Source organism: Festucalex cinctus, chromosome 12 (genome assembly GCF_051991245.1).
Source record: "Festucalex cinctus isolate MCC-2025b chromosome 12, RoL_Fcin_1.0, whole genome shotgun sequence".
NCBI classification, from domain to species: Eukaryota; Metazoa; Chordata; class Actinopteri; order Syngnathiformes; family Syngnathidae; genus Festucalex; species Festucalex cinctus.
This window is the reverse complement of record NC_135422.1, coordinates 12,141,364-12,163,010: the sequence shown is the minus strand read 5'-3', so window position 1 is coordinate 12,163,010 and position 21,647 is coordinate 12,141,364. Positions and strand designations below refer to the sequence as shown.

Genomic DNA, 21,647 nt, shown 5'->3' with positions numbered 1-21,647 from the left:
GCTGGTAATTTGCCCCTTCACTCAGCCTGTACGCCCCTGTTCACTCTACAATGCACTCCATTTTCAGCCGACAGTCTGCTTTGTCCTCATGCCAACGTTTCCAATATTTGCTTAAAGTGTTCACAGTCACAACAACACAGTTTACATTTTATATTATTTTGTTTAGACCTTTTCTTGGAAGCATCGCGAGGAAAGAGAGCGTCTGTGTGTGTGCGTGCGTTCCAATCACTTTCCGTGCGGCAGCTTGTCATCGCCAGAGTCCTGCCCACTTGAGGCAAATAGAGCCAATCATACGCTAGAATACTCAGCTTTTGACGGGGTAGACCAATCGGCGCACAGCTCGCTCACAGGTCATCACTTCAACTTCCTAGCGGGAAGCGGAAGAGCTCTCGCAAGGCATCTCGAACAAATGGTAAACAAACCCTTTTTAAAGGCTTTTATCACGCATGAATCACATTTAACTACTTTTTAAAACACAGTAAGGATTCGGGTAGTCATTTAAAACCTTGCCCGTGAATTTAATGCGTCACGTTTGCGACAGAATGGAATGAAACATGGCTAGCTATGATGGCAACTTGTTTGACAGCTTAACTGAGCTCTGTTCCGTTAAAATCATCAGCGAGTTACATTTTAATGACTGCGTGTTTTCACAGACATATGAAAATGAAACTCTCCCGTGCTGAATACAAGGAGATAGTGAAATGGACAGAGCAACTGAGACCAACACGGCAGTGTATGAAGATGTTAAAGGACAAGTTTCCAAAGTAAGTCACCAGCTTCTGTTGTACTGTATTGCACCAAAACATACATCGTTGTAATGACAAGGTGTGGGATGATAAATAGACACAAGGGGACACATCCAATAGCAATGACTTTATTAACCATTTTCCATTTACGTGATTAATAATGTATTAGTTTGACAATTCAATGGTCCCTTGATTTAACAAGCTAGTCACTCAAATTAATCATATATTATAAACAAATATTCCTTATTGAATTGAAAATAAATTAAATGTGCAATAATTTATAATGCAAAAAAAAATGCTACTAGTAAAGTCAAGTTTACAGTAAATATGGATATGAAAAACACTTTTAGGCCATAAATGGAAAACATATGGTGGTAACTCTGCATGCCTTCTTGTGCTGAGTGAAAGTCTGTTCTTACACCTCTGTAAACAACTTCATTGTGCACTGTTTATAACCTCGTATACAGAGGACCCGCTTCATTATTCTACAATCAACTTGTACTGTATATACAGGATGTTCCAAAAGTCACAATACACTTCCTTTTTTCATTTCACTATCATCCGGCCAGATGTGATATACAGTACATCATAGCTCAGGCTTTGCAGTTTTTGTGAACATTTCATTTCCTTGCTCATGGATCAGCCATTGATATTGGAGCAGTACTGCAAAATTGCCACCGGCCAAGAAGTTTTTCTGTCCCCGAATTGGCAACTAAACTCAACTCCTATATTACTCATACCGACTTCAGGTTGTTGATCATCATAATCATCAATTTGAAGCTTTTGTTAAACTTGCCAAGGATAGCATAATTTGTATGCTACTATGCGTTGGAGCTATGTGATTGCTATAAAACTTCTCAAAGATGTACTTACAAAAACTGCAAAGGCTATCGTTTAACCTGTCACATGTTGTTGGCCCCACAGCTCTCAGAATGATACCAGAAACAAAATAGAAATAAAGAAGTGTCTAGTGACTTTTGAAACACGCTGTACAATACGGCATATTATTGTCTCAAATGAACTGTGTTGTTACAAACAGCATTGCATCATTAATCAGCTTTGTGTTATATTAATTAAATATATAATGTTGTAACTTGTGACTATTGATTCCTCACCAGCCTTTTGAGTACAGTAACCCACCGGTACCAAAATTAGCAAGTGTGTTTTGCCATGCAGCTCTTGCACCCCCACAAATCGAAGCGAGGGGTTAATGGTGGTGTTTGCCTTTCTCCTTGACACCAAGGGCCTTTTCTTTATTGAACGTAACATGTGTAATCCCCCCAAGGCTACAGGGACACCACCGCTGCTGATCCCGCCGAGGTCACTTACAAAGTCGCATGCATTTCGAGCTTTCCACGCCTCCACTTGCGCCCTAATCACCAATTTAGCGGAAAGTAGTTGTTCCCTAAAGTAGGATGCTCGTCGATCTGCACTTGGCTTGAGCCCTGCAGTCTGTGGAATGAAAGAGTTAAAAGATAAAACAGTCAAATTACAAAGACTAAATCATTCATAATATGAGGGACTTAAATATATAAAAAAATAATCATATTAAAATTACATCATGATACCTTGATAGTAATGTTTCTTTTTATCATGTGCCATGTGGAACATCATGTGACCAAACTCGAAATCAGGTTGCCAGACTTGCTGTTTGCGCAGCCATAAAAACGGGATGATCACATGATGGTGAACCCGAACTTGCTATGATATTGTTTTCTTTATTGTGTTGTCTTTGAATGACATGTATTGTACAGTCAACCCCTATTCACGGGGGATAGGGACCGCACTAGGCTGGGAATAGTAAAAAATACACGTATGGCATTGGGATATTTATTTTATTTTTTTTTAACCCATAAAATTATGTTGAAAAAAACAAAACATGTTGTTAAACATCCAATATAAATTTTCCACAAAAAAACTTGGGACAATTGGGGGATGTTGAAAAATATTTTTCAAATTATTGAAAACAATGTCACATTTTGCCAAGCAATGAGCTAGCAAGCTAACGTAATATAGTTCTGTAGCAGAAAATAATCACAAAATAATTACCTCTCACGCTCGACTAATCCATTCTTTTAGCCCATATCATATTAAGCGATGTCTCTGGGATTGTAATGCAGAATTCCAGTCTAGGGGGCGGCAGAAGCTACACACTGCAGCTTTAAGTTATATATAATTTATCCTTGTGAAAATATATCTCTCAAAATACTGTTTAGACTAAGATACCAACTTCATTCTTGTAAAATAATTTTCTTGGAATACCTGTATTTCGACTTTGTTTCCGTATTCTATGACTTAAATATCAAAATACTTTACATGAAGTGTATTTTCTTTTAGTGCGGCCCTAATACAATTTTTTAGGTCATGATTGATGGCAGATTTATAAAATGCATTCACTATTCCATACGCTTAGGCACGAACACCATGCATTTTGTGCTCCGACCTGTTTTTGGTTCCCTTGACCGAACTAACTTCAACACACCGTCCAAATGCCATTTTCCCTTCAAGAAGAAAGTGGTACTGGTGAGTGTAATAATTAAAGGAAAACACAGGAGCATTTTCATTCCAATAATTCTGCACAATCCCAGCCTCCCGGAGGTGCTGGCTCTTCTGTTTAGTCTTGCCGGCTATTGTTATTATTTCGTTCAGCATAAGCAATCTTGGTGAGGCCTGTGCTCTTTAAAATGCCCGAGTCTCCTCACTGGGCCTGACAGGCAGCCGCGGCAGCAGTGTTTTCACAGCCTGCAGAATTATTCTGCTTGTCCAATCAGCTGAGCTGGACTCTGGAGGGTTAGTGATTGGACTGGCAGGAAATCAGGCTCTTAAGACATAACATATCGACTAGGCCATCCATCATCTCTTAGCATGCACTCGGGTACGCCAGTCAGCTGCCTCCCTCCCCACTTGTCGTACCCTACAGACCCCCACCCTCCATGTCCCCTCGGACTCTGTGGGAGCCCTGCCACTGCGTAAATATTGGCCAAAGTGAGGATGGTTGGAGAATTGGAGTAGGTTAACACTAACACTGTTGGAAGAATATTTTTTTAGTAGTTAAAAATAGTCCAATAGTTTTGGCACTTGAAAATTGTGTAAAAACAAAAATAAAGTGTGTTTTTAGTGGGAGGGAACCAGGCAATATTCTTTTATCGGAACAACTCTATGTGCATCACATAAACTGTAATAGCGATGCACCTGTTAAATACGATGATGGGAGACAGCCTTGGCAGTTGTTTCAAGGGCTGTGAAATAATGTTTATCATTGTAAACTTTTTTTTATTGGCAATACTTTTATTGGCATCAGGCCAAAATGTGGCCCTGTTCCCGGGATGTTAAGATAGTTATTGTGTTGCAATTTAATTGTTTTATCCAGACCATTTGATCAACATTGAATAATGTTGGCAAAATCAGTCCTAGTAACCTTAGCTTGTATGTTTACTTGTATGTAAAACTGCATTGTGATATTATTCTTCTATGACATGTTTTTAAATAGTCCCACTTTCTTTTAATGTTCTATTCTTGCCTATGCCATGTTTTGCCCACTTAAGTCTTGTAAAATGACATTGTTCCACACACATTTGCATAACTGGAAAATGTTTAACCGTGATGACGTTCTTAATAGCTTTATACAACATAGATTACAACTTCATTCAATTAATTTAATTTCCGTAAAACAACACGACTGATTCTTCTTCGGTTTCACAAAAAGAAAAAGGTTTTTTTTTTTAAACACTAACTGAATTGAGGTTTTGTGTGATGTCATGCATCATTATGGTTTTTACTGCAACTGCAATGTTTCTGGAAATTGCATTCAAATTCCAAATTGGTTGATTTCAGGGTGGTTTGACTGTACTAATGAATACGTAAACAAATGGTGATGTGCGTAACTTTGGTTTCTGCGTAATGATGTTAAACAATAGCAATGAATAATTTATTGGGCCAACACTATTTTAGAATCATTACCTTTCGATTTAGCAAATGGTGGGGGGCGACCAAACTTGGGACAAAGTGAAAGTAAGAGTCAATTTCAAGCTGATTTCCATGGGGGGGAGGGCAGGGTTCTGTCATTCTGCCTTTCCAACCATGAGTCCAATGGGAGGGGAGTGGGAGTGTCCCACAGACGGACTAGAAAGAGACCCCTCATCTGTAACGGCCTGCATAACACAGATGTTGGGAGTCATCTGTCAGCCTGGCCACTCTTTCCGGGTCTGGGCTGCTCCTGGAGAGGATTGGGAGTTGGTGCTTGATGGTGGTGTGGGGGGGGGGTTGAAGCATTGGACACGGTGCTGTCACTTTCTTAGCCCAATTCACAATGGAGACGCATGCTAATGTCAACCCTGAATAATAATAACAACCCTCAAGCGCCTACCCATTGCAAGGACAGGCATGTCACTTGACTGATATTTTGTTGAGGTTCTTTTTTTTCTATTTTGTAAGGTTTCATTTTGCCTGTGGAAATTGTATAATCTTACATGGCTCGTGTAGGTTTTCTACAAAACATTCAATAGGTTACCTGAAGACTCTAAATTGTGTATTTGTGCTTTCATGGAAATTGTGACGAGACTGACGCAGACTTCGGACAAAAGGCTTCACGCATATTTGTTTGTAACGGAGCATGTGGTGTCCTGCCCAAGTATCTGGAGTGCAGCAAAGGTGGGGGACCAGTGTAGGGAGACGTGTGACATCAGTCCCATTAGGTCCTTCTCTTGCCATGCATTAGAATTGGAAATGATGGGCTGGTCTCTGAGGTCTTGCCTAACTTCCCCTGGGTCCAGAGGGAGGGGAGACCCCCAGTTCATATCCCCTTTGTCCCCTTTAAGTATAAGAAGGGTAGGGAGGTGTCCTTCTGTGGTGTTCTATGAATCGATGTGGATGTAATTATTTCCCCCGCCCCCATTTTTTTTTTCCTTATGTAAAATGACATTCAGCCCACTCATCATATGTCGTCCTTAAAAGCAGTGCGGATGCCACTGTTTTGGAGAATGCTTTAAAAGTTTAGTGTCAAGCATCCCCACTTCACCCTCACATTCATTTCTATTCTCCTTTGCTTACATACTGTACTTACATATACACACACACCCCCACACACACGGCTCCCCACCGAGAAGTCCCCTCCCATACGTTCTTTTCGAATCGGGCCCTAATGTGCCGTTTTCATTGGCACCGAGGCGGGCCACAATATGGTGCGGTGGATCGCTGTGGGAATATGAATGTTGATTAAGCATGCGCTCAGCCTTTTGAAATTCACAGAGAAGTGTCAGAATAATGGATGTTGAGCAAATGTCAAGCATTTGTTAATTTCTCTGTTATTGGTGGGGGTTTATCTAGCGTGATCTTTAGAGGCAAAAGCAAAGGGCAGGCTTGTTGTGGCATGTGCCATTGATATGGTGATTTCCTGACTCCAGACACTTTGTTTTTGATGGTAATATCTCGGCTCAAGACGAAGCAGAGGGACTTGCTCATTGATTATTTATTGTGTCTGTAGTGTTGTTTCGTCGTTACTCACTGGTTAAAACATTGCTTTTTACACATCTATGTTTAACTTGTTGATTTAAAAAAAAAAAAAGAAAAAAAGAGTTCCTCTCTTCGGATTTCTTGTTGTCACCGAAGGCTTTATTAAAATGCGACAAATAAAAGTGCCAATTAAAATCGGAAGCATGAATGACATACAAAAGCCATTTTGTCTGCACACTTTGCATCTTCAGCACATTTTGCTGACGTGACAAACATATGGACTTAATGAGCCAGATCGCAGCGGAATTTAATATGATCTTCTTCGACAAGTAATGCACTTAAGTTAGAAAAAAATCAAATATATTGCTTTGTATTTTATGTTTTTTTTTTGTGTGTTTTTTTTCAAAATAGTAAATTTTTGAGATTCTGGCTGTTTTCAAGTGCAATTTGTACCTCAGTGAACTCTCAAGAAATTCACTACTACCCATTATTGTTGGTTCAACCATATTGCAATATGCAGCCAGAGCAATGACATATTTAGTGTTTACAACACTTTGACACACAACAAGTTCATCACGCATTGATATAATGTGACTGTTCTATAAATACCGTACTTGTTGAGTTAACCTTTTAGATGCTCACTAAACTGAAGTTTCCCAAGATATTAGTGAATCTCTTACATCATGCATACAGTTCGTGTGACTTTCAAGGCACATTTTTCTCAGTTTGAATTGTCTATTTGCTTTCTAACTTGTCCATCTTTGAAATGTGTCCAAAAAATCACACATAAAGCTAAGAAAAAAATCCCTTAGCTATTTTTAAGCTGGCCAGACAATTCTTGTGAGTGAGCCCACAACAACTTCCAGTGCATAGTATGCATCTGCATCTTTTAACGGTAAACGAAAATGCCATTCGGGGCACAACACTTGATGGTGGACAGAGGCGAGAAAGCTAATTCCACTTCCTACTCACCCTTCCACATGATCTCTGGCGGGGCAAACGGATGAATGAAGTGTAAGCATAGACAAGTGACGTCAAATAAGGAGAAGCTGTGCTGAGTTTACAACTTCATGTCACACTGAGGAAATCATGAATAATAGATGCAATCAATTACTTGATTAGGAAGCACAGGAATGACGACTTTCTCTTCATATCAGGGATGTTGTCCAAGTACATTCGATAGATTACTTTTCAATTCATTGCGCTAAAAACACTGAGGTAAGCATCTTAAGGGATAGTGGGCCTTGTAATCATTTATAAGGACACATTTTAGGGTAGAAACTGTCTTTATGGAGTAATTGCGCCAACTAAGACGTACAGGAAATACATGTTGCTGAAAATAACCCTTCAGACTGTGTGAGATGTTGTGAGTATGAACAATCCCTACATATTTCATTAGCATTGTCCTTCACTTCAGTGCATGAAAAACATAGGTGGAAGTGGGGATTTTTAGTAAAAAACAAAACAAAACAAAAACAAAAAAACAGGCCTTTTAGGATCCATTTACATAGCTAATAACTAAAACAGACTCAAAAAGATTGTCTCGACTGTTGGTTTTGTTGTCCACAGTGGATTGAAGCCAGTCCGCAAACATTTCCTTGTAAAAGGGATTACGAAAGACGTCCACGTGCATGTTTGTGCTTAATCAGACAAGTATGTAGTAGCAACAATCAAAACAGTGATGATAGAACTTAATGGAATAGCAAACATTATTTTGTGCTTATAAACCTTATCCACTGAAGTGTAAAAAATACATGCAATGCTATAAATTCCACATGTGGTGGTTGTGCAAGTATTTGTTGAAGCTGCACGACACCTACATTTTTTGTTTGTTTCTGTCCCATCTCAAATGTATACAATAACAGAAAACAAAAGTGTACGGTTGTTTTTGAAAAGCTGCGCTGAGAAACAGATGTTAGCGTTTTGCCTATCAGCATGCGTAATTAACAACATTTGCATATCTAGTTGTTGACAGAAGAGTGGAAGTTGTCAGTAAGTCCTCATGTTTTTAACTTTTACCTTTTAATAATCTTGCAAGGCATCAATCAGTACAACTGATGTCAAGTACAATTTGTGTGTACACAAATTAAGCAATCGTTACATTCTTTATCGCCTCATCATCAATGGTAGGGTATAAGTCAAAGATGTTCTGTATCTAAATTAGGCTGTTCCATGCCCTGAAATGTCTCACCACGCAACACTCTCATGCATGCAGATCCACCAAATGCTAAGCACCGCAACAGCATATGATACCAATGTCATTAGCCAGGTGGCTTTCATTACCTAAATCACCGCTATTGTTTATAATTAATTATTTGTCTATTGGCATTGGAGAATTTAACTGATATTCTCAAATCCCCCATCTCACATTAAATAGGTTGAAGGGACTGTAGCGTTTTATTTTATGCACATTAGAAAAATACAATTCTGCACTTGAAAGTAGAATTTTTCACTTTCCTAAGCAGCGGATAGCCAAACTTAACCGAGCCTAAAGCACAAACCAGCGGAATGACAAACTGGAAGGCGCTAATTATTTTTAATCTCATCGGCTGCTTGACTATTTTGGGCGTCAGTGCATATTACTGCCCCCATCTTACGTTGTAGGGAAAGATAATGAGGTTGAAAGTGAACAATTCCTCAGCCACTCTTGTGTTTCCCAGCCTTCTGTTTTCCGTGTTCTAAATGATAGCTAAGAATGAGAGCATGGGAATGGGTGGGGTGCTGGAATTTAATCTTGTTCATTAACAAATATACAATAAAAGAAGCTTAACATACAAATGTCTGTCTTTTTTTTTTTTTTATTGATTACAAAACCAAAATGTGGTACAAAACACTGGACACTAAGACGTTTTGTTGAATATTTTTTCCATCAAAAATGGATGTTTAAAAATCGATTGGGCCGCTGATTGAATCAATTTGAGAATTGTGCACTGTAATATTGCGATATATTGCCGAATTGATTTTTTTAACACCCCTAGTTATCAGTATATACTTTGTTAAAAATGGACTCCTTTTATAGGTCCTCCAAAATTGTGTCAACAGTGCAATGGCGTTGCATTGTATCACAGGACAAGTAGAGCATCAGTTAAGCTAGAATTGCTACTGCGAGGCAGGCTGGGTCCCAGATGGAGGGTTGCTCATTGCTGCACATTTTAATATCTAGCAAGCATATAGTTCCCAGGGGAGACCAACTTACTGATACATTAATTTAAAAGTAACTCACTTCTAATGTACTGCAAATGGAAAAGTGGTATTGTGCTGTAAAACTGACTCCTTTAAACCTCTACTGCTCTTGGTTTGGTCCACATCTCGACACTCATCTTGCAATGCCCTATTTTATTAATATATTTTTAAACCTGAACATAAACAATGTCCGTTTGTTGCTCACTTTTTGTCCAGTTTTGATCAGTGCTTAAAAAGGCCTGACTCAAAAAATAAAAACAAAAGCTCCAAAAGATCTTAGCGTTGTTGAAGCAGATCTATTTTCTTAGATATTAAGAGCAGTTTATGTCCCTTTAAAGTTAACAGGGTATAGATTTAGCAATTACACTGTAATCATGCTCATTATGGAGTAATCCATTTAAAACCTAACAGATGTCTGTTCCAGCAGGGGGATCGTGACGGTCCCATGCCAACCATAAGGCTGTAATGTTGTCGAAATGCTCAGGTGCAAGGTTGAAGTGTGGAAGACATTTTTTTTCCACCCCTCCCTTAAGTGTCCACATGTTGACAGTTGACCATTTAATGGCCCCCTTTTAATTGCAGTGGCCCCCTTCGTCCCCAAGCATCATAGTAAATTAATGCTGAAGCAGCAGTGTTGTTTTTGTTGTTGTCCTCAGAGTTTTTGTCCTTTTGTCTTTTACTTGTAACTGTTTAGCTTTATTTTTGGAGACTGTAACCTTGTGGGTGATGGCACTCACCTCTGTGATTAATTCTCACTCTTGTAATTTGTAGTATACAGTATTCGTGCCTTGCAACTGAAATTCAAGGTGACTTAGCCATTCTAAGCTATTGGATTGGTTAAAAAAAAAATTATGTTTGTAAGGCTTGACATGACCAAACACAACTTAACTGGTGATTTCCATAATCCATATTATTTCAATTTACATTACATCCCATAGGAAATTATTCCAAATATGAACATATCAGAGGTCAAGTACGATTGTGTTCAACCGTTTATGTTTTCACTGTATTTTGTTACTTTGAACAACATTCATGTGCGGTTATGTTCTGCACAATTTGAGGGATATTGAAGGCAGTCCTGCTTCCTGCTGCTTGTTTCCCCATGTTGGTGTCTTTGCCAGGTGTTTGACATTGACTGGGGGCTGGGGATGAATGTATCTTATGGCAACCTTTTTTGGAATGAACGGACTCCTGGGAACCACTGTGCTTCCTGCAGTGCGAGTTTCCATTTTCAAAGGCCGCCGGTTGCCATGTGGGTTGGGTGGGAGTCTTCACACAGTGAGTACCACATGCCAGTCCTAAAGTGAGGCCCTATCGTGAGCATTCTAGCATTCAAACAAACACAGGTTCTCTGTAAATTGACACTTACCCCACTATTTCCATTAAATGCCACTACATGAATCAAACTGGTGCATACTATATGAAAGTGACATAAAAGTCACTCAAGCTCCCCGTGTCTTCTCTGTCAGAAATGATCATCTGGAACAACTTTGCCACACTTGTTTTCATGTTCTTCTAGATTACAGGGCATGTGGCCCGAGCTTTGAAGCCTGCCGCCCGACAACCCACCACCACGCACCCATCCTCTCGTCTTTTGTCAACGTGTGCAATGCTTTCTGGTAATTAACTTTGTCCTTCTTTTATTTGTTCCAGTCACTCGCAGTCCACTCTTTTGAGCATCTTCTCCCTGGAGTATCAGGTTAGAAGTTTTCTTTCTTTGTGAGGCCTGACAGGTGCCTAATTGAATGATGAATGTCCCTTTATTTCTTTGTAATTGAACTGCCAGCTCTCTGATTGGTTTGGAGGATGCCCTCCCCCCCATACACACACACACACACACACTTGCACCTTGCCAACATACACTCGTTTATTTCACCCCCTCCTCTCCCTCACGTCGACGCCACTTGCCTACTCGAGCCTCGGTGGATGGCTGCCAAGCCTCCCCATCCATCTGTCTAATAACATCTAGCCCCTGCTTATTTGGTGGACCTGTAATAAATTATGCTAAACCATTATTATTCTGACAATAATAATTTCCCCGTCTAGTGCGGCTGCGTGTGCTAAATGTTTGCTGACTCGCACTGTCACTGCCGCTTTCCACGCTTGACAGCCGATGATGATAAATGGCCGCCGCCGCCAGTGGCAGAAGGCAGCACGGGCAGAAAATGGAGTCATTTATCATCCGTCTGACGGGTGTCAGTCACCCGGGCTGTCTCAGTGGAATTACATATTTTTTTTCCTGTGTAGCAGTTTTTAAATAAGTTGTTTTTTAAACAATGCTATTCTTCTCCTAACCCTTGTCCTGCTCCTCAGCGAGGAGATTGCATGGAAATGTCAGCATGAGGAACATGGGGCTAGCATTATTGTTCAATCAAAAAAGAGGGTAGAGGTGGGGGCTAAACAAGGCTGCCTTTGCACACTTTGCCCCCACCACCGCGCCGGGAAACTTATTGAAAATAAATCACTGTGACCTAAGATCTCTCATGCTCATTCATAAGAATACGAAAGAGATGCCAAGGCTAAATACGTCAGGCTTTATTTTATTCATTTGGACAGGGAAAACTTAAATCCTTCACTTTATGACAAATTAAATGGTGTGTGAATTAACATCTTCTTGGAAGTAGCAGTTTTGATTTTCCGCCAAAATGGCACATTATGCAGTAGAACCTCCAAAGTCAATTTGTTTTCATTCCAAAAGATTTTCTTTTCTATAAGGAACTAATGGAAACATAAATAATCCATTCTAGGGTCAAACTGTCAAATTTTCTATAGTGTCCTCATTAGGTTCACGGGTGGGCTCTAGCTTATTCTAGCTGACTATGGGCAAGAGGCAGGGTACACACTGGACTGATTGCCAGCCAATTACCGGGCACAACCATTCACATTCACACCTATGGGCAAGTAATAGTAGTGTTTTATACTGGTTTTACAGTTTGTTTTCCTACTGGTCTCACAACAGAAACGAACCAAAAGGACAATCTCGAGGCACCATGCACCTGATGTCATTGACAGCTACTACCAAAGGTACGACACTCTGCTTTAGGTCATTGCCCTGTTGGCCACTGGGAAAGGGGCTACAGTCATGTAGTACTCGAGACTCATTCCAGACGGCCGCAGGTTTCATACTAAAAGCAAGTCAGTGTAATTAGTAAGAAAAACAGATGCACTTCTTTGGGGGGTGATTGTGGGGTAGTTGAACCACTTTGAAAATATGTTACATATATGTATATTAGGGTTCCATTTTGTTTTCATCTCCAGTTTCACGTGACATTAATAGTAAAATGCCGAAAACTTTGGTTAATGGTACTGTTTCTACAATAAAGGCCTTGTGCATTATCTTACCCATTGTTTTTGCCACAGAGTATAAAACTGCTTTCTGTGAGGATTTCTAGTAATAATCATTACAAGCAGTCATAATCATGACAACCATGACTCTAATTAATCATTTTAAAACCATATTTGCGCTGCCCGGAACCAATGTTTTGCCATTTACCAGTTTCTGCAAGGATATTTGTTACTGACGGACACTTCCAGCGACATGATGATACTAATGCTCAGTTTGGAGTTTTTTTAGACTGAAAAGGACAAAAATAAAGTTTTATGTTGTTACTGCAAAGCAGAGTTTAGGGTCGATTACCCAAGTAATCAATGGAATTATCAATAGGATAATCGATTATAAAAAGATTTGTTTGGGGAAGCCCTACAATACTGTTTAGAGAGAAATAAATATGTGAATAGTGAATTGACAGCTGATCTGAGGACAGCGGTGATTGTAGCTGGGGAGGGAAAACTGCCTTTTTGGGCGGCAGAGGTTAACTAACCACCATATTCATGTCTGGCTTTGGGGGGAAATTTGAAGCCCTTGGAGCCGTGCTGCTTCAACCGCATTGAGTCTGCCATATGCCACCCAGGGCAAAGTCATCAGGGACATTAGCATGTCTTGGCTAGCCTGCACTGCTCCCCTCTTCTGTCTGCCTCCTATTTGTTGTCAAAGCTTTTGTTCTGCTTTTGTTTTTAATGAAGGTATCTGAGCGAGGCCACGGCTCATCCCTCTGCTCCTGTCTTGCTGGATTTGGCCAATGAGGTAATGGTTTAACCTCCACCCCCTCCCCTCCATCTCCTTCATTGATGTCCTTTTGTATCAATGCATATATAGAGGTTGGCAGCAGTTTTTGATTTTCTCTCTTGTCTGTTAGTCATTATGAAAATTGCTGAAATGGTCCGCTCCATTATCAATTATTTAATGTAATTAGCTCTCACCTCCATCAAGCAGATGTGAAAATACTTTGTTGTGTTTTATCGTGCAATTTTCCCCAAATTGCACCGGTCCGGGCAAAGTGCAAACTGCAGACAGGTGAGGAGCGAAGGGTCAGCCGTTAATTCCATCTTCTATCACTTCATTGCTTGTTTGATTTGACATGATGTCGCAGGTCGTGCGTGAGGTTAAGTCAGGGGTATTCACTATACCTAAACAATTACACATGTAAAAAAATACATACCATATTCCACAAATAAAAAGTAGTAAAATATACAAAGTACTTCCAATTAGTCTACACAAAAATCAAGTTTGTGAAGCCAGATGTCACTTTCTTTTATTTATTTGTCATTTCTGCACATTGCCTTCATGTCACTCTAGCCTTAGTTTGCCCATTTAAATGCACATTAGAATTTTTATTGCGTCCTTAGACCAGTCAATGGCACTGGAGTGTTTCTTAATCTAAAATCAGAGGAGCTCACATGCATCAGTGGCGCCTCAAAGCTAACTGTCATCATTCATTCCCCATTTAATTGACGCAAGGTTTTTTCTTCCTCTTTTAAAGGACTGATTCCAGCTCAGAGATAACTGTCTATGAACCATTTAACTGTCATTTTAATATGCTACTTAACATTTAAACCAAGCACTCATGCTCTCTCAGACCACTAATTGATGTAGTTTCATCCCTTTATGAGACAATATATCTCCAATGGCGAGAAATGATTAACAATGATGAAAACTGCTACCGGACCCTTTTCGGCCCTAGATGTCCCCCGTGAATATTGCCGTTTTATGCCCGATATAGACTTTTTATGTAAAGGTCAGTTAAACATAAAGGCTTTAGAATAGATGCCAATACAGCGGAACCTTAACTCGAACGCCTTGAAGCTTGTTCGACCAAAATATTTAGGAGGGTTTTGCCTTAAATGACGCACAGCAGCCAATCCAGCCATCAGATATGAGGTCTGCATAGCAAGGAACCTCACTAGACCTCATTTCAGCACGCATTTGATGGTTTTTAGGTTGGTGCTTATTTTATTTTATGGGTGCCTACTAGCTGTTTTTTTTTCCCTTTTTTTTTTTTTTTGTCAACAAAGCGACTTTTATTTAGAGAATATGTGACTGGTCTTGTGCATTTGAATCTCATCCGCTTGTGGTCTTTAACAAGACGGTTTAAAGATGTAAACTGCTATGGCAGGGGCCGAGCTTTCTGTGAACAGCATTTATTTGAATAGTCTGCTTTGGCATTGAGTGAGGATGTAGACTGCTACATGAGCTTCTTGTGCTAGCTGGCGAGTGGCTAGCTGTCATATGCATCAAAGGGTAAAGTGTTATATGTTTGTTTTTCGTTACATTTGTGTTTGATTTTAACATACACTTGTACAGATTTTTACATTGTTATTTTAAAGTGGTTAACTTCTGCTCATGCTAATACTTAACTCATTTACTCCCAAAAACGTATAAATACGTTCTATTTTAAGTATTACCATGCTCCCAAAGTGTTTTGGCTTTGATGCAGCCTCTGAATTGAAGAGAATGCTTGAAGCAATGGTAGTTATTACAAAAACGGCCAGCACGTGGCAGCAAAGTATAAGAGATCAAAAAGCTTTTTTTCCCTACTATTTTAAGCAGATTTGTGAATAATGATGAAACTTAGCCATATTCTCATACTAACTGATCTAAAATGGAAACGAATAGAAATATACTTTTTTTTATATTTTTTATTTATTTATTTATTTATTTATTTTTTAACTATGAAAGAAGAGGCTCTAATCTTCCTTTTGGTAGATTCCATGTTTTTATAGCAATAGGACACAAAATTCTATGGTCCTTGCAAAATCAGTCAAAATCCAGTAAAACAATGAAAATGTCCTGGGAGCGAATGAGTTAATAATGTTTAAATAGTAATAAAAGCATTTCCTGTTCAGTTAATAAAGTTTCTACGAGGAGCAAGTTTAGGTTTCGGAACGAAACACATTATTGCAAATGTAATTAATCCGGGAAATTGTGTTTTAAAATCCAAAAATTGTAGGTCGACCAGTGTCATGGGGCGCTATTATGATTGACTATTCAACACGCTTTGTGACAGCTAACCCCGAGTTTTCACCGGTTGCGGTTGCGGTGCGGTTGCGGTGCGGTGCGGTCCGGCGACGCAAGCAATTAGATTCCATTCATTCGAATGGTGCAGTTTACACCGCTTGCGGGTGCGTTGCGTGTCGACTGCGGAAGGCCTGCGGCGTGCCGCAAGCCTTCCGCAAGGATAGACCTATTTTCTATTTTTGCCGGACGCCGCAGCGGTAGGCCTCCGGCAAATGGCAAGCTAGCACAAAACACATCGAGCGGGACAGGAAGACCGAGGCAGTTTCAAAATAAATTTCCGGTTACCTTTCAGAATAAAACACTCGCCAGCTCCTATTTCCCAAGTTTTTCAGCAAAACGTGACGTGGGCGTCGCCGGGCCATGTGCTCATTCACGGTTTAGACACCAGCGAACATGGACGAGGAGAGGTTTATATTGGAGGTGGAAAACCACAAAATAATATATGACACGGCACATCCGCTTTATAAGGACTGTAATGTATTGTGAGTTTGATGTTCGCGATTGCTTGTTGTGCCCGTCTCGCTTGCCGTACTGAGCGGCAGCCTGACGCGGAAGACAGAAATAAAGAGTGGACCCACACTGACCCGACTCTCGTTATTAATATACTTTACAAGGACAACAAAAAAAGGATGCTGCATGGAATCTCATAGCAGAAGAAGAAGAAAAGGTTAAATCAAAAGAAGTCCACCTCTCTTTCTGCTTCTCTGTTGAGCACAGACTTTCTGTATGTTTGTCGTTGTGAAATGCCACATGATCGCGCGCGCGCGGTCCCGCGAGACACGTTGGGAAGTGCGCGGCGACGGAGCTGCCGGACCGCAGCTGTGCGGAGCCGGTGTGGATTGACAAAAAAATTGACCCGTCCGGAGCACGCAGTCAAGACGCACCGCACCGCAACCGCACCTCAACCGCATCCGGTGAAAACCCGGGGTTAGGCTGTTTGAAAGCGCTATATAAATAAAGATGACTTGACTTGTTAGCTCTGGGGAACAATGCACTCTGGAATATAATGCACATATTTTCCACAGAACAAAAAAAGTCCTGTGACTGCTAAAGTGGTATAATGCATGAGTTCCAACTTGAGAATAGAAACAAACTGATGATTCATATGAAAATTAGGGTGACACGGCAACTTGAACTAATCAGGTGGTCCTTACTCAGGCTGGGGGAGTGTTGGTGAGTTTACCATTTTTCATGTGCCATCTCCGGCGATGATGCTGAGCGGGAATCGGTCATTCTCTTGCGGTCCAGAAACGAAAATGGAGAAAAGGCTAATAAGCTGAGACAAAGGGCCTGGGTGAGACAAAGGGAGGGAAAATGTAGTAGGAAAATCTGATTTCTATGCTCTTTATTGAGAGTGGCCTTTCTTATCTTGCCTTCCTAATGTCATAGTACGGTAATGGTAACAAATGAAACTGACGTTAAAAGGACAAACTGTTGTAAAGAGTCAAAATGATGAGCTGAAAGGCTTTTTAGGTCTCTATTATGAAAACAAGATCCAAACATTATATTTTTTATATTTATGTCAAAGTCCTCAAAGAGAGTCTTAATTTGCTCTTAAGCAAAAATGTTTTTAGTGTCCAGCACTTCATGGCTGATTTTCTTAAAAATAATAGTGGTCAGGGTGTGTCTATTTAATTATATACCTACTTCTGTCAAGTGCCTTTGATTGTTGGCTTGATGATACTGCACAGTACATAACGAATTTCCACAAAACTTTTAGATGATGTCCGCATGCGTCGAAGACTAAGACCAAAAGATAAAGCGCCAGTGTGAAACAGCCTGTAGTTAATCAACTACTGGGGTGTAACATTAATGCCCAGTACATCATGAAGATGTGGGGAATCATGATTTATATTAGAGATAGACCGATATGCTTTTTTCAGGGCCGATACCGATTCCGATTATCGGTAGTCAAGGAGGCAGATAACCGATATTTGAAGCCGATATTCATTTGCAGTAAAAGTTAAAATGTTGGCACCAAATTTTTGAATAATGCAAACCCTAACCCTTCTTTACAATGGATTCTCACACTGCACTTTTCATTTTAATCCTTCTATCTGCAATAAGACGTTGGTGGCGGGGGGAGTTAAATGTGGGGGCCAATGTGACATTACCTTTTATAGCATTTGGGATACTTGTAGTTTTATTCTATAAATGTTATATTTTTATATTTTGAAGTAATAGGAGGAACCCTGTCATTCAAAATGTGCATCAGCTGTGGCATTACTTATTACTACAGCAAAAAAAAAAAAAAAATCCATGAGAAAAACTATTCATCCCTGAACACCATACAGTTCTTGGAGACCTTATTATAATTATTGTTATTGTTACCATATAGACAGTTTTGATAAGCTGAGGATCTTAAATCGAGAACAGCAATATCATGCTACTCCTCTCTACAAGAGAACTGTCAAAAGACACTTCATCATGTAGTTTAGTGCCACTTAGGATGCCCCAATCAACGCAGAAAAAGGTAGAGTAAAATAACTTGGTTATAATAATAGTAAGAATAACTTGGTTAAACAGACATTGTTGCGGTGGACCGCTGCCACTTTCTGCTGTTTAATGTGTTTTACACTTATAGACACGTGTGTGTATATGGGCCCACTATTCTCTCACTACTGTACTGTACTGTATCACTTAATGGCACAGATGTACTTGTCTAAATAATAACTGGGCTGCAACATTGCTAATTCACATTAACAAGCACTGTCTTAGCTGTCCACATGAATAGTTACTAACACACGAGAAAGTTATACAACACACCAAACATGAGCTCATTATTCAAAGTATGAGGCACGTAACGAAATTACATCACTGAACATTAATTGCAGCCGACTACGGCCGTAGATGTTACATATTAGTGGCATCCATTGAGAGCATAATGTCCCAACTCACAGCAGACATGACGTGAAAAGAGAGACAAAACAAGCAAATAAGCACACTATACTTTAGTGCACTTCTCTACTAATGCCAAACATACGGAAGAGAACACGTTCGTGTAGTTAAACGGTGTTTGAGACACTTAATTAGTTACGGAGCGGACTTTAACGAGGTGCACAACGAGCTGTCAATCAAATCGACGTCGAAGCTTAAGGCACACAATGGCAAACCAGTGCGACAAATAAACACAATATAAAGTAACTAAACGCTATTTAGTGTCACTGTGGCATCTCACTGCATAATAACCGCTATGCAACAAGTAGTGGACGTGACCCAGAATGCAGTGTGTGCGTCACGAGAGGTAAATATAATGACATTACTCTACTCTTAACATGGAACTAGACAATATAATAATGACAACTGTTAATATTTGGAACCTTTCTAACAAACATTATTTACTTAATTAAGTGAAAATGTGTGTGATTCCCTCCCCGAGTAGTTCAAGTAGCGAATTAGCTACTGGGTGTTAGCCTACATGCTAAGCTGAACACACCACTGTTAGCTAGCGGGGATTCAATGCAAGGCAATGCAGCTCCATTCATATAGTGCATTTAATACACAACATAATTCAATGTGTTTAGCTTATCATGGTGAAACGATCGGCGGAGTCTCTTCTCTTTTAACTTACCTTCGAAGCATGTGTCTGTCGCGTTGTGTCCGTGGGTGCGTGTGTGACCGGCTACTGTGATACAGGCATACACTACTGATTGGTTCTGGCTCTTGCACGGCTAACCAATCAAATGCTGCTATGGGCGTTACATTGCTGGAGTTGGACTCCATAACAGACAGAGACGCTCTGGGCTGCATTCGAAGCGAAAAGACGGAGTTTTAAATGGATCGCTCATATCGGCCGTCAGATTAATAAAACAGACCGATACCGATATGTACCAATATGTCAAATATCGGCCCCGATTATCGGCCCGACCGATTATCGGTCTATCTCTAATTTATATTCAATCTTTACAGCCGACAAAGTAGGAACTCCCAAAAGTGGTACAGTTTGGAGTTTTCTGGAACTATTTTCCTCATAAGTCAAACAGAAACAAACATCAACTTGTGACATCTCAAATCATCTAAATTATTTATACATTTTTTTCATCCATACAGCACAAAAACCTACCTTTCTTTTCCATCGCCATTGTCTATTAGTTGTCTTCAGAACTTTCCTAAGGCAGTTGCAAATATTAACTCATTTACTCCCAATGAGGTATAAATACGTTTTTTTTAATGTTCTAAGTGTCCCAAAGACGTATTTATACTGGTTTTTTTTTAATGCTAGAGCATACAGAAGGCTTTGATGCAGCCTCTCAACTGCAAAGAACGGTTGCAGAAATTGTAGTTATTACACAAACGGCCAGCAGGTGGCAGCAGAGCAAAGGCGATCAACCAGGGCCATGTAGAAAAAAAAGCTCAATTACTTACAATTTTAAATAGATTTTTGAAAACTGATTAAACTTAGTTCTCTTCTAATGCTAATTGCTGCAAAACGGAAACAGATAGAAACATACTTTTTTTCCTGATGAAAGAAGAGACTTTAATCTATCTTTTAGTAGGTTCCATGCTTTTATAGCAATTGAACACAATTTTCTGTGGGCCTTGCAAAATCAGTCAAAATCCAGTAAAACAGCCGGGAGCGAACGGGACTGCTTCTGTGAAAATGGCTGGGAGTGAATGAGTTAAAATTGTTAGCCTAATAGCATAGATGCCCAAGTCATTTTAAAATTACTGTCACGCTGTAAATAAAATAAGGCCTGTGTGCTTTCTAAAAATCTTTTTTTTTTCCTTTCTTTATGTCAAGGAAGATGTTCAGCCATCATCATCATCATAGTAATCCACAAAGTTTAAATTGAGGGAAATTGACTCTTTCATGGCTGTAGAGATAGTAAAGAGTTTATGCAAGCAACAGAATACGGTAGACTAATTGATCTCACCTTCATTATTATTATTATTATTATTATTATTATTATTATTATTATTATTATTATTATTATTATTATTATTATGGGGAACGTGTTTTGAATTAAGAACAATTTAGAAATTGATTCCTTCGCCAAAAGCAAATACAGTAATGCAATACGGTAATTCATTAAATTGTGTAAATTGTGTATTCATGCCATACATGATTTTTTTGCCCATCCCATTAAGGCTGATTCTCTCTCGCTTTATAGGTGGATTTGTCTCCTGCACTGATGGCTCGCATCATCCTCGACAGGTTCCTTCAGGACCTGGAGGGTGGAACGCGTGAGTTTCCATCCGCCATCTCAATCATTGTGTCCATCAGTCTTAATTGGAGTCGTTTGTCTATGGAATCCGCCTTCTATTCCAGCCTTTGCTGTATTTTCCTCTCTGCTCCATCCAAATGTGCAACAGACTACCTCTAGTACGTTTGACGATTGAGTGGTAGGAGGGCCGCCGCCCCTCAACTGCACTTTGGATCAATGCAAGCTCACCTCATCAGTGTTATTTATAACATTCTAGTCCTTCCCCCTTCATCCCCAGTTACATCCATCTAACGTACCTTCTACTCCTCCTCCTTATTCCTGCATCCTCTCTACAACCTTGCTGGGCTCCACTGAGGAAATTGAGTTGGCGAAAAGTGACAAAATAAAAAGCAAACACTGCTGAGGCAGTGCTGATGGATGAGCTGCAGGGGAAGTAAATTCCAGACGATAACATTTTTGTTGAACATGTCAAAGACATTGTCCAGACATTGTGTCAGAATTGTCCAGTACATACATTCAGGCAAGTGCTAGCAAAAATGCATCGGTAATTTCTAGCAAGCGAGTCAACATAAGCTAAGATTAACTATCAGGAATTAATATTGGCATCATGAGTTGTTGAAATTTTTATTCAAGACATCAGTAACGGAAATCGGACTAATCAAAACGAAAGAGCGATGTCTGTAATTCGGTTGCGACCAGTCATAACTGAATTACAGACCACTACGATCATGAGGTTTGTCATAACAG

The 21,647-nt window shown here is 39.8% G+C and overlaps 1 protein-coding gene across 1 annotated transcript in view; it reads left to right on the top strand.

Moving 5' to 3' along the window:
- The first annotated feature begins 214 nt into the window (after positions 1 to 214).
- Positions 215 to 21,647, top strand: part of LOC144031564 (CDAN1-interacting nuclease 1-like) — a 64,199-nt gene continuing 42,766 nt past the window's right edge. The window contains exons 1-6 of the mRNA XM_077538848.1: positions 215 to 412; positions 654 to 764; positions 11,034 to 11,079; positions 12,340 to 12,404; positions 13,404 to 13,464; positions 20,847 to 20,919. Coding sequence (XP_077394974.1) covers positions 658 to 764; positions 11,034 to 11,079; positions 12,340 to 12,404; positions 13,404 to 13,464; positions 20,847 to 20,919 — 352 coding nt within the window. The 5' untranslated portion in view covers positions 215 to 412; positions 654 to 657. The remainder of the gene's footprint in view (positions 413 to 653; positions 765 to 11,033; positions 11,080 to 12,339; positions 12,405 to 13,403; positions 13,465 to 20,846; positions 20,920 to 21,647) is intronic.